The sequence below is a fragment of the Phycomyces blakesleeanus genome (genome assembly GCF_001638985.1).
Source record: "Phycomyces blakesleeanus NRRL 1555(-) unplaced genomic scaffold PHYBLscaffold_26, whole genome shotgun sequence".
NCBI lineage: Eukaryota > Fungi > Mucoromycota > Mucoromycetes > Mucorales > Phycomycetaceae > Phycomyces > Phycomyces blakesleeanus.
This window is the reverse complement of record NW_017265159.1, coordinates 611,267-624,675: the sequence shown is the minus strand read 5'-3', so window position 1 is coordinate 624,675 and position 13,409 is coordinate 611,267. Positions and strand designations below refer to the sequence as shown.

Genomic DNA, 13,409 nt, shown 5'->3' with positions numbered 1-13,409 from the left:
ATGACGTCCCGCCCAAAGAGAGGGGGTGGCGGACTTGAAAAATAGACGGCATCACCGAGAACAAACCACTTTGTCTACTACCTCTTTCTCTTTTCGATGAATAACTAGTAAAGCGAATAAATATACACCCATACACCCATACACTCAGAGATGCCACTTATACCCAGAGAAGAGCTCTTGCTAGCTGGCAAGAAGAAAGTAAAAAAGCACATCAAAATATATATTTCACCGTCTCTTTAAGCAAACAAAACAAAGATATAGAGTGGTTCCTAACGTTTTGTTATTTATTTTTATTTTATTGAACTGTTCTAAAGCTCAAGAACTACCAGCTACGCCGGCAAAGTATGAATAACCTCAAAACTGATCCAACTACAAGAAAGCAACGTCCGTCTTCTTTGCTTCTTGACAAATCGCTTCCGTCGTTGTCGTCGTTGCAATCAATGGACTCTTTTTCTTCTATTGGTCTCCCTACACCAACTTCACCTTGTTGTAGAGATTTTGTAAAGTAAAGAAACAGTATATATATATATATATATTCATATATATTCATATATTTCGTATTGGATTTTTATTTTTATTTTTATTTTACTTTATTTTATTTTTACTTTTTTGATCGAGAAATATCTAGACTTATTACCCGTCTTGTAGAGATTCTACCGAATACCCCTCCTCGCCACCTCTTGAAAAGAAGGCTACTGAATTGACGGTAAATAAAAATTTAAATTAAAGTAAAATGAAATAATAAATATAAAGTTATTACAATACACACACATACACCTATAGACTTGTATAGAATATTTGCTTGTTCTTTTTTATGCTTACAGACTTTGATTCTTTCTCTCTCTCTGTTTAATATGTATATACATATTTTAGTCCACAGCAGCAAAGCCATCATTTCAACCTTTTCCATTCACTCATAAGCATTCAAAACCTTTGCGTCATGAAAGATCGCAAAGTGTCATTGATTACTCAACCCAATTCCCTAATACTTGGGCATGTTCACAAACCCGTATTCTTGAACCTTTACACAAGTTTGATGAAGCCATGGTTTGGATGCAACAGAACAGTCGATTGTCGACAGAAAACCAGCGTCTTCAAAAGGCATTAGACGATGAGAGAAGTTGCACCATACGTTTGGCAGAGACTTTAGCTCAGACCGAATTAGAGTTAGAAGCAGTCACAGCCGCTACTGTTTCTGCTGCTTCTGAAGAAAAAATCAAAACCGAAACCGAAACTGAAACTGAGAAAAAAGAGTGTGGACTATTGACGGCTACTGAAGTTGAAGAGATGCTACGGCAGGTCCGGGCTGTAGAGCGACGAAGGTGGTCTGAGATTGTAGAAAGACTCGAAAGACAAGTCAATCAGCTTCGTACTGATCACAAAAAGCTAAAATAATTATTACAAAGAAAAACAATGATCTGTCAAAAAAAAAGACACATACATACAACAACAATATGTATACATAAAATGAATTTTCAATAGGATCTAAGCAATAGCATTCTAAAAGTCCTGAGATTTGTCCTGTATTTTTGATTTTTTTTTTGAATTACAGCATCGGCTCTTTCCGCTTGTTTCATTTAAGTTTAGTCTTTCACTAGATCACTCTGAATCTCAAAACCAAAAACCACAAAAAAGAAAGGGATTTAAATCATAATGGACTTTCTTTTAAATAAACTATATGTTAACTATACATTTATTCAGCCTTTTTAATTGGCTTGAATAAAGTAATAAGATCCAGCATATACACACAAAATCATGCTAGTAATGATAGTAATAATAAGCTACAGAAATATCAAATGGTTAAAGTCCAATAATCAATGAATTAATGAATAAATGTGTATATATGCTTTTATTATTACTTTTTAACCAATCATCAGAATCATTAATATTGAAACATTTTTTTTTAAAAAAAAATGTTCTTCTTCTTTGTCACTTTTGAATCGGAACAAAAGAACGGAAGAAGAAAAAAGGGGGAGGAGGGGAAGAAAAGTGAGACCTGAGAATTGAAGAGGCTTAGACCGGGACATCTGTTTCTTGGATCAATTTTTTTTCAACGATTTATATTTCGAGCCCCGGCTACCCACCATTGTTTCCTTCCTTTTCTTCTTGAACAAATAAACAATAAGATGTCTGCTGAATACGAAGGTGCCATTGGTATTGATTTGGGAACTACGTAAGTAGAATTCTTTTAATGTATTAGAACTAGTGCTAGTAGAGAACAGAAGAGAAGATGATAGATGAAATGGATACATGGACAACAAAAGTTATCTTCAATAAAGCGATCAATCAAAAGAATGAAAGGAAACAAAGATTGAGCTCTAGAGAGAGAGTAATATACCAAGAGAAGATATGATATATAAATTAAGAGACAAAAGAGTCTTAAACTATGATAATAAACGACGACGATCAATTCCTAACTTCTTTTGAAACATCTATGTAGCTACTCCTGCGTTGGTGTCTGGGAGTCCGAGCGCGTTGAGATCATTGCCAACGAGCAGGGTAACCGTACCACCCCCTCTTACGTCGCTTTCTCTGACAGCGAGCGTCTTGTTGGTGATGCTGCCAAGAACCAGGCTGCCATGAACCCCAAGAACACTGTCTTCGATGCCAAGCGTCTTATCGGTCGTCGTTTCGATGATGCTGATGTCAAGGCTGACATGAAGAACTGGCCTTTCACTGTCGTCGACCAGAACGAGAACCCCTTCATCCAGGTTCAGTTCGAGGGCGAGACCAAGACTTACTCTCCCCAGGGTAAATATCTGTATAGCTATCTTTAGTCAAACAAAAAAAACAAAAACAAAAACAAAAAAGTTTTTTTTTCTGGGAATAGAATGCTTATGTGACTATGATAATTATAGAAATCTCTTCCATGGTTTTGATCAAGATGAAGGAGATCGCTGAGGCCAAGCTTGGCAAGAAGGTCTCCAAGGCCGTTGTCACTGTCCCCGCTTACTTCAACGACAGTAAGTACATTGTATATATTTGGTAAAGAGGATCTTTTCTTATATATTTTAATTATATAGGTCAGCGTCAGGCTACCAAGGATGCTGGTGTCATTGCCGGTCTCGAGGTCCTCCGTATCATCAACGAGCCCACTGCCGCTGCCATCGCCTACGGTCTTGATGCCAACGACAAGAAGGAGCGCAACGTTCTCATCTTCGATCTCGGAGGTGGAACCTTCGATGTTTCCCTCTTGACCATCTCCGGTGGTGTCTTCGCTGTCAAGGCCACCGCTGGTAACACCCATTTGGGTGGTGAGGATTTCGATAACACCCTCGTCAACCACTTCGTCCAGGAGATCAAGCGCAAGCACAAGAAGGACATCTCTGATGATGCTCGTGCTCTCCGTCGTCTCCGTTCCGCTTCCGAGCGCGCAAAGCGTACCTTGTCTTCCTTGACCCAGACCACTGTCGAGGTTGACTCTCTCTTCGAGGGTGTTGACTTCCAGTCCAACATCACCCGTGCCAAGTTCGAGGAGATCAACTCCACCAGCTTCAACGGTACCGTTGAGCCCGTCGAGCGTGTCCTCAAGGATGCCAAGATTGACAAGAAGAACGTTGACGAGATCGTTCTCGTCGGTGGTTCTACCCGTATCCCCAAGATCCAGTCCCTCCTCCAGGACCTCTTCAACGGTAAGGAGCTCAACAAGTCCATCAACCCCGATGAGGCTGTTGCCTACGGTGCCGCCGTCCAGGCTGCCGTCCTCACCAACCAGGCTGGTAACGAGAAGACCCAGGACTTGTTGTTGTTGGATGTCGTTCCTCTTTCCCTCGGTGTTGAAATGCAGGGTGGTATCATGGCCGTAGTTGTTCCCCGTAACAGCCCCATCCCTTGCCAGAAGTCCAAGGTCTTCACCACCGCCTCTGACAACCAGACCACCGTCACCTTCCCCGTCTACGAGGGTGAGCGTCTTTTGACCAAGGAGAACAACCTTTTGGGTGAGTTCTCTCTCACTGGCTTGATCCCCGCCCCCCGCGGTACCCCCGAGCTTCTCTGCACCTTTGATCTCGATGCCAACGGTATCTTGAAGGTCACTGCCCAGGACAAGACCACCGGTCGCAAGGCTGATGTCACCATCTCCAACTCTACCCGTTTGTCCGCTGCCGATATCGAGCGCATGGTCAACGATGCCGAGAAGAACGCCGAGACCGATAAGGCCCGTGAGGCTGTTGTCCAGGCCAAGCAGGATCTTGAGTCCTACGTCTACCAGGTCGAGAACCAGGTCTCTGACCCCAACGTCAACATGAAGATCCGTCGTGGTGACCGTGAGGCCATCGAGACTGCTCTCGCCGAGGCCATGGAGATGATGGATATCTCTGCTGAGGATGGTTCCGCTGATGAGTTCAAGGGTGCCCAGTCTAAGCTCAAGCGTGCTGCCACCCGTGCTTTCGCTCACGTCTACTCCCAGCGTCGTTAAAAAAAAGTGTTGTATACTACACACAATCCCACGATTCCACACGAACACGCAACAATAACCCAAACCGAAAACTCAAAACTCAAAACCCAAAAAAAAAAGAATAAGCTTTTTCTAGTGCTTTCATGCATATCTACTAGTATTTTCTTTATTTCTTTTTGTTTCAATCTGCATTTCTGTATAATTCCGATCAAGTTATCAAAATATATATTTTTTCTCTGTACAAATGACAAACTATCTAGATTAAATGTATACATCTTGTTTGTTTATATAAAGCGCTAAGAAGAAGTGGATGTCAAAGAAGTGTATGATTAACGTTTGTGTGATATATACATATGTACATATGCGCGTGTGACATGAAAATGCAAGAAATGATGATAGATTATTGCTTTGTGTCAAAAAAATTGAAACATGTGAGTTAATGAGTAAAGTCAGTAAATTAATCTATTGATTAATTAATTAATTAATTAATTAATTAATTAATTGACTGGCATGAAATTGAAGAGCTTATTGATTATATGATGTCTATACTATGATGTTAATGATTAACAAAGTGTACGGAAAGTTTTGAATTTAGAGGGGTAAAGGGGCTAGCAGATGAGGGTGCGATTGTAATTTAAATGATAATTGTAATGCAAATGTAATTGTGCGTTAAAAAAAATAAGAAGAAGAAGAAGACTAAATCCCTCAAATTGAGTACAGTCTGTTCTCTCTCTCTCTCTCTCTCTTTGTGTGCGTGTGTAGGATTCTAGGCTCGTCAACCGGGTTGGTTGCTGCAGGTTCATTTTTTTTTCATTCGATCCTTTCATTTTTGTGATTCGTATCGTATGTCTTGTAATGCAATTAATAGTTTGTATACTATATTGTTTAATAACATGCTGTTCAATTCACCTCGTATGCGTACACGATAAAACAATATATATATATATATGATGTAAAGGCAATCAAGATGTAAATAATTGTAAATATTTATTGTTTAAAAGAAGAGAAAAGTTAATTGCCCAAAGTGTTATATATACAGAAATATTTGCTTTTGTTTTTGTTTTTTAGATAATCAGATCTGGGCGTAAGTCTGTGTGATTACACCAACAACAACAAAAATATCAGAGTTCGTAATGGCCTGGGAAGTAGGGTGAACAGTTTTATGCATATTCTGAGTACAATCTTCTAACTCACTCATTCTCAAATAAGTTACACACAACTAATAAAACACACACCTTCGTACAGATAGATATACACAAATTACCTAATTTTAATTGAACTTTATCGTGCATTCTGGACATTTTGATCAGTATCATCATCTTTACATCTTGTCCTGTCTTGTAAAGAAATAAAGGTACAAGGAGAAGTGCATTACAAAATGCTATTAAAATAAAAGAGTAACTTTTTCAATATTTTCTTTGTCTAAGAGCAAACAAAGTAAGGCTTAATTTTTGCAATCAACTGATATTATATTGAACGTTAGGTTAGAATTATTCCCTATCTATAATTTAAAAGAAAAAAAAAGGAAGTTACAAAACTATATATAAAATCATTGAAAATAAAAATAAAATTAACAATATTCTAAAGAAGAAGAAGAAAAAGAAAGAAGTACACCTTGTAAAGAAGTATAAATGTATATATTCCTGTACATCTTTTGAGAATATTCGTTACTTTAATAAACGCAAATAAATAAAGAAAACTAAATGACACGATTAGATTCTATGATACATGTGCTTCTCAAGGTCTGTGGAAAGAATATGCAGGTGTAGATATTGACAGACCTTGATGCATTTAGATATTTATGTTCGTTTAATGCTGTAATCAAAATGGCGGGTTTATTTTCCTTCCTTTTCGTCGTCTTATTCTTAAAGGAGTCAATATATACATTGATAGGTGCACGCATACATGTGTATGTATATAATCAAAATTTTAAATAAAATCCATGACAGATCTGTATTTCATTTGACAAGGTTTTATTGAAAATGTATCGAATCGAATAGATGAGATATCAAGCATTCTTTCTTGATGTACCTTGGCTTTTTTTCAGTTTAATTTCTATCTCGACTGTCATGACTAGGACATCCGCAAAGAATAATATTCTTAAAGGATGTACATGTATGCATCTATACATGTGCACACATGTATATAACTTCTGGAAAAAAAATAGAGGGGAGATAAGAAGACAGAGTAAGAGGGAAATCTTTGTTTCAAAACCAGAAGCCGTAAGCCAAAAATCAAAAAAAAAAAGTTTGTATTCTACATTTAATATGACACTAAAGCAAAAATTGAAACGCTATGTACAGAAATTTTAGAATATTATAATTATTAGTATTATAATTAAGGATAGTAATATTAGTAGTAAGGGATGAGGAGGGATACAAAGGAGGGTATGAGGAGGGGTGCGAAGAGTAGGAGTAGGAGTGGGAGAAGTAGGAGAAGAAGAACAAAAAAAGGTTTTAACAGTAGAAAAAGTTTTATTGCATTTAATTTGATGGTATTTTATATATACTGGAATTTCCAACTGTTGCTGTAAAGTAAACCCATCGTTTTTTCTTATTATTTTCTGCCCCTTTGTTTATTTAATTGTACTGAATTGAGCATATATTTTCTCGGGAAATCTACATGGCTTACTACTCCTCAATTATTAGTATCTTTATTTTTACGCACTAAAATAAAAACCAAGAGGTAGGAACTAAATACTGATGGTTCCAATTCCAGGGACAATTTTAAGTATTGTTATTTCTTACCGTATGTATCTAATCTATCAATTAAGTAAAGAATAAAAACCGGATATGTTGATAGTTTTTACCGCGCAAAGCCTTATTTATTTTTATTTTTTGATTTCCTTTCTTATATATACTTTATACAACAGCTAAAATACACGCACAAAAAAATAATAATCTACAAATCAAACACAAACCCAACCCCAAACCCAAACTCTCTTTATTCCTTTCTTGTTTGACATTGTACAAGAATGAAAAACATTAACAAGAAAATATAAAATGTAATAAAGCTTTAGATCTAATATATATTTATATATATATAATTGCTACACATATTATCCTTAATTGACAAAGGGCTGCTTCAGAAGATATATATAGAGAGAGAGAGCAAGTAAGTAAGTAAATAAGTAAGTAAGAAAGAAAGAGAAAGAGAAAGAGATATGATTTCTAAGCTGCCTGGTATTTTTAATAGTGTCTGAGAAAGAAGGTGAGCATAGTAAACTTTAAAAAAGAATTCAACAACAGAATATTGATTGATATGTACTACAATTCTATTAAGACAGGGTCCTAATAAAATAGATGTGTATTCATTTATCATACATTAAAAAAAAAACTTATATGAAAACCACCTTAAATATATATATATATATTGAAGATGAGGATCATCAAGATGAGAATGTACAACTAATAAATATATAATTTTTAAGCATTTAAAGGGTTATAAGTTCATTAAATACTACCTTTGATGTACATAATTCTCTTGGGGTATCCTCGAACTTTCTTTTGTTTCAATATGACCAAATGATTTATAATGTAATCTGTGATAATTTAAGCTTATAGAATTTAGATATAGTTATATTAATTGCATTTTGAAACATTAAATATCTTATTCATAGTATTATGAATATGAATATTAACTTTGTTATTTATCGTAGTTTACTGTAAAGAAAGAAATGCAAAGGCAATTCGGATCAGTGTATAGAATGTGCTTTCAATCTAGTCAAAGGAATTACATGCTTGAAATTCCAACTTATACATGCACTTTTTGCTATATATATTTCTATAGTCCGATGTAAGAAACAGAAGGTTTACCAAGCTTATTGTCATTGTGTACGTATTACAAGCCCAAGGTTAATACACAAAAAACCTTGAATAATACTAATAATAATAACACTAGTTTTCCTTCTGATTAGACATTTCGAGAAAGTTCCATTTATAACCTCAAACACCCTATCAATTAGGCCAATCAGTAATTTTAGATTTTGCTTCTGGTAAAATTTATTAATCTAATTCAATTATTCAGTTATTCAACTATTGGTAATTAAAGTATATGATTATATAAATATCTAAATGATTTTATGGTTTAATTGACAACTGCCAAAAAATGCGTTTGCTATTTTACCACAGACAATCATCGTCTTGCATATTCATTATCATTTTTCTTCTTTCCTTTGTATTATCATTATCATTATCATTATCATTATTAATAATAATAACAATAATATCACTACTACTATTACTGTTCATGATCTCCTTCTTATCCACCTCCTTTAGACCCTTATTATTATTATTATTATTATTATCTCTCTCTCTCTCTCTCTCTCTTTCTCCCTCAATCCCTCCTTACACACATACATATACTCATACACACCCATATATATATATATATGTGTGTGTGTGTGTGTGTGAGTGAGTGAGTGTATAATATGTCCTCGATTTTATTTTATTTTATTTTTTATTTGGTATTTTTAATATTTAATATTTTCTAGTCATAAAATCTGTCAAATCCCTTTGATGCAGTACATTTCTCAAAGCAACAATTTCTGACAAGGAGTAATATATATATATACGTGTGTGTGTGTGTGTGTGTATGTGTGTATGTATAATAATATTAATACTAATATTAATAATCGAATTAAGTTTTTATATTATCCTTTTGGGAGTGGGGGAGGGAAAAAGTTCCATAAGCTAAGATTTGCTAGGATCTACTAGGGTTGCCCGTAATAAACTACATTTCTGTAATAAATAAGCCGGAGTACATGGGGCTAGATCTAAATCACTTTATTATTAATATTATTATTATGGAACTCATTTATGGCGCACTTTCTTATACTATATCACATATATATATATATATATTGGATTATACTTGACAAGAAGCTTATACTATAAACGATCATTAATGCTTATAATAATTAAATAATAAGCATAATTATAACTATAATAACAGTCATAATCATAATCATCATAATCATCATCGTCATCGTCAACATTACAGTTTATTAACAGACTATATCGATTATAGATTAGTTTGACCGATGCACCTTGTACCAAACGCAAATATTTATCGGTCTTAATTCAATGCTTATTTAGCTGGATTGGGCTGGATTTAACATAGATCCACAATTGATCGAATTAAATTGAATTGAATTGATTCATAGGCACATACACATACATTAATACATACAGCAATACATATATATGGGGATGATAAATTGGAATTAGGTAGAGAGAGAGAGAGAGAGAGAGAGAGAGAGAGAGAGAGAGAGAGAGATTAAGGAGCTATGTAGGCGATCTGCCCAAAAAGCTAAAAGGGAGTGCAATAACTATCGCTCATCAGATATAAATATATAAAATAACAAAAAAAAGGATGGGAAATTTTCATCGAGAAAGGGGAATTACGGCGGCCGATAACAAACTTTAAACTGCAGCAACAGCAGCAGCAACAACAGCAACAGCAGCAGCAGCAGCAGCAAAAACAACAATGGCACAATATACTTTACATTCAGGGTATTTTTTTAGAGCGCACAACCCTTTTATGGTGTGCTTTCGATGTAACACAGTCGTTTTATCTGTACAGTCCGTACATGAGTCCAAGCTGGCCTGTAACATGTGTCTATGTGGTCTGTAAGTTATATGTATATATGTATGTATAGTAGCTTTTCGAGAATCATGGATCATGGATCATGGATCATGGATTATAAATTATTTACATTGTCATTGTTAACTTGAGTATGGAGAATGATCAAGATGTGCCAAGATTGAATATGAATGTTAATGTGAATGTATATATGAATGTGAGTGTGAATTTAGATATGAATGTAAATGTAAATGTAATATATACATATTGTCCCTAAAATGTTGGTATCATAGATCAGGTCGACCAATTCAATATAATTTGATGAAACAATAAGCTCTCATCTCAACTTTCAAAGATTTATTTCATATTATATACATGCTACTTTTTCTATTTATGGATATTAAATCCAGGAGAAGTATCACAGCTTTTCTTAAATAAAAGTTATATAATAAAAAGGGGATTGTCAATAGTCTGTATAATGCAAGGGAGTTTGCATTAGTTATACTAAGAAAACTACAACAGCTCCAAGGGAAAACAGGGATTCTTTTTTTTATACCTTTTAGTTAGTTAATTGGTCGATAAGATCCACGCTTTTATATATAAATATAATATATATAATTTTTCTTTTAAAAAAAACTTGTATAAATCTACTGTCTTATTGAAGCACTTATTTAAGCAGTTATATTTGACCATTGCAGCGCTCTAACCATACAAGATCTCGCACCTCTCTTTGAATACAATAAAACAAAATAACAAAAAACAACAACAACAATAGTAATAGTAATAATGTTTAGATGGAACAATACCTTACCTCCACTCTCAGACTTGCTGTATCCTGGCAAGTTGTCCACACCTTCATTTTTGACCGAAAAACCAAACAATATTCGTACAAGCACAAGCCCAAGCACAAGCCCAAGCCCAAGCCCAATCCCAAGTCCAAAATCATGTTATCCGACATCTGTTAATACCTACGGTTCGACTCACTCTCAATCAAACACCCCACCCGCACCAACTCGGTCACTCAAAGTCAAACGCAAAAGAGCCTCGCCTTCTCAACTTTCTGTTCTAAATCGTGTGTTTAACCAGACCTACTTTCCGTCCACAGAACTTCGTATCGAGCTAGGAAAACAGCTCGGCATGAGCCCAAGAACTGTTCAAATTTGGTTTCAAAACAAGCGACAGTCGGCTCGTATGCGTGACAGATCACACCACAAGAAGAACATCCAGAAACTTGAAGAAATGCCTTTTCCACCTCCGCCACTTTCCCCACCAATGTCCCCACCAACGCTAAATTATCCTTTGTACTCCTCCTATCCACGCTCTTCATCGACTAACTTGCCTCACCCATCGTCCCTCTTTACGACCACAAAATCAGAACAGATTTCGCTTCCTCCTCTCCGTGTTTCTCTCCCCTTGCATACAATACCACCACAATTCTCATCTGCCCAATCAAGCCCAGAAGTATTGCATTGCTACTATTACTGATCTCGGTTCAAGCAAGAAATCTTTTTACTTTCTTTACTCTCTCTGTCTCTCTTACTTGACTTTACTTTCTCTACTCTATCTGTCTATCTATCTATCTTTTTATCTATCTTCCTCTTCTTATTATTCTATGGCCACTTCTTTATTTTCTTCATTTAATCTATACATCTCTGTTCTCTTGTTACCTTGGCTATATCTAGACAGAGTCATTCATATATTCTTATTCTCCCCTTTTCTGTTTTGCTTTGTTTCGACTATACCGGCTTATTTCATTTTTCTTTATTTCTGTCTTTCTTTCTTTCCTTGCATTTACTATCTCCCTACCTCTTTCGTTATATATTGGCATAATTTGAGAGTACTTACAGTTATCTAGCTCACTCACCTACTCATCAACCCACCTTTCAATATCTCTCACTTTCATTACATTTGCTACCGCTGTCTCTGCTTCTTCCGTTGCTGTCTCTGCCGCTGTCTCTGCCGCTGTCTCTGCCGCTGTCTCTGCTTCTCTCTCTTTCGCTGCTATTTTTGCTCCCACTGCTCCTATTGCTGCTATAATTCTCATTAGTAACATTCTCTTGGTCCATTACCTTTCTTTTTTTTTCTTTATGCCAAATTGCTATTGTGATTTTATTTATTTATTTATTTATTCATTACTAATATTATTACCACTATTTTACTATTTTACTATTTCTATTCTGTGATTTATTTGTTATCTAGCTCTTCTTCTTTTCATTATTCGTTCTCTTTATCTTCTTTGTCTTCTTCTTTATCATCATTTATGCATCGTTTGATAAGCATCGTACATATACACATATATAATTATATAATTATATAATTATATAATATAATATAATATAATATAATATATTTATTTGTGTGTGAATATTTTGTCAGATGTAGGAGTAATAGCTGACTATATTAGGCTGTCAGTAACTTTTTTGCTTTGTTCTCTCTATCTCTTTTTTTTTATATACATACTTTTTTGACTCTTTTTTTTTAAAAAAAAAAATACAACCTCTTGGTGTCTTGCTATATTATGACCTTATTTTCAACTATCATTGCCATTATTATTAATTACAAGTCCAAAAAAATATATCAAAGTCATGTATATGTATATGTATATGTATATATACACAATAAATAAATAAAATAATATAAAATAAAATAAAATATCTGCATCAATACCAGTATCAGTATCAGTATCAGTATCAAAGACGACGGTATCGACAACTACAGCTGCAAAGATAATCAAAGATAGATAGAATTGAAATACAAATAAGCTTGTACGCTTAAATTTACATATGTGGTCACATCGTTTTATTTTAGCTTTTTGATATTTTCCTTTGTTTAGTTAAGCGTTATCGGATCTATTATTTTTGGCCTCTTAAGAACTCATGATGTGATACCATGCTGTCGACACAAGCCTTCCAAATTACCACAGGAGTTAAAGATGTATATGCATAATACATACATACAAGTATCTATTAATTCACTGATAATGTAAAATTAGCCAGGTTTCACTGTAATCTTTTATATAATATTGGAGGTTCTTGTATTCTACTTGATATTTAGACAGGCTTAGATATGTATATCTTTAAAAAAAAGTGATATGAGCAACGACAGTAAAGCCAAATCTTTCAAGAATATAAGAAGGAAAGAATTCTACTTCCTTGTTTCTACTGTAAATTATGTTTATGATATCTTTTTTTAAAAAAAAAAAAAAAAACAGAAAAAGCCAATTCTTAATAGCACATTATCACGTACTTTGATATGTCTATATGTCTATATGTCTATATGTCTATATCTATATACATTTATATGTGTATATTATATACTTACTTTTATATCATAGATATATTCTTGTAGGGCGCGTTAAATCATAACACGCAAAATAAGACTGTTGAATTCCTGATTTCCGAAGATATAATAAGCAGTTGTGTACATTTTG

The 13,409-nt window shown here is 34.5% G+C and overlaps 4 protein-coding genes across 4 annotated transcripts; all 4 read left to right on the top strand.

Annotated features, from left to right (window-relative positions):
• Positions 1–150: 150 nt before the first annotated feature.
• PHYBLDRAFT_183359 (hypothetical protein) lies at positions 151–1,502 on the top strand (the record flags this gene model as incomplete). Its single annotated transcript, XM_018438756.1, has 4 exons — positions 151–198; positions 315–505; positions 649–706; positions 874–1,502. The coding sequence occupies 4 exons, from the start codon at positions 151–153 to the stop codon at positions 1,393–1,395; spliced, it is 819 nt and encodes a 272-aa protein (XP_018286232.1). The 3' UTR covers positions 1,396–1,502.
• Positions 1,503–2,126: 624 nt separating this feature from the next.
• PHYBLDRAFT_127826 (hypothetical protein) lies at positions 2,127–4,666 on the top strand (the record flags this gene model as incomplete). Its single annotated transcript, XM_018429189.1, has 4 exons — positions 2,127–2,173; positions 2,441–2,751; positions 2,859–2,963; positions 3,024–4,666. 4 exons carry the CDS (start codon positions 2,127–2,129, stop codon positions 4,415–4,417), a joined length of 1,857 nt encoding a protein of 618 aa, XP_018286231.1. The 3' UTR covers positions 4,418–4,666.
• Positions 4,667–7,098: 2,432 nt separating this feature from the next.
• Positions 7,099–10,301, top strand: PHYBLDRAFT_173679 (hypothetical protein; the record flags this gene model as incomplete). Its single annotated transcript, XM_018437085.1, has 7 exons — positions 7,099–7,144; positions 7,592–7,606; positions 8,186–8,249; positions 8,313–8,390; positions 8,423–8,436; positions 9,769–10,026; positions 10,273–10,301. 7 exons carry the CDS (start codon positions 7,099–7,101, stop codon positions 10,299–10,301), a joined length of 504 nt encoding a protein of 167 aa, XP_018286230.1.
• A 701-nt stretch (positions 10,302–11,002) lies between these two features.
• PHYBLDRAFT_9278 (Homeodomain-like DNA binding domain-containing transcription factor) lies at positions 11,003–11,170 on the top strand (the record flags this gene model as incomplete). Its single annotated transcript, XM_018443800.1, has 1 exon — positions 11,003–11,170. A coding segment is annotated over one exon (168 nt), but the record flags the coding sequence as incomplete, so codon positions are not given.
• Positions 11,171–13,409: the final 2,239 nt, after the last annotated feature.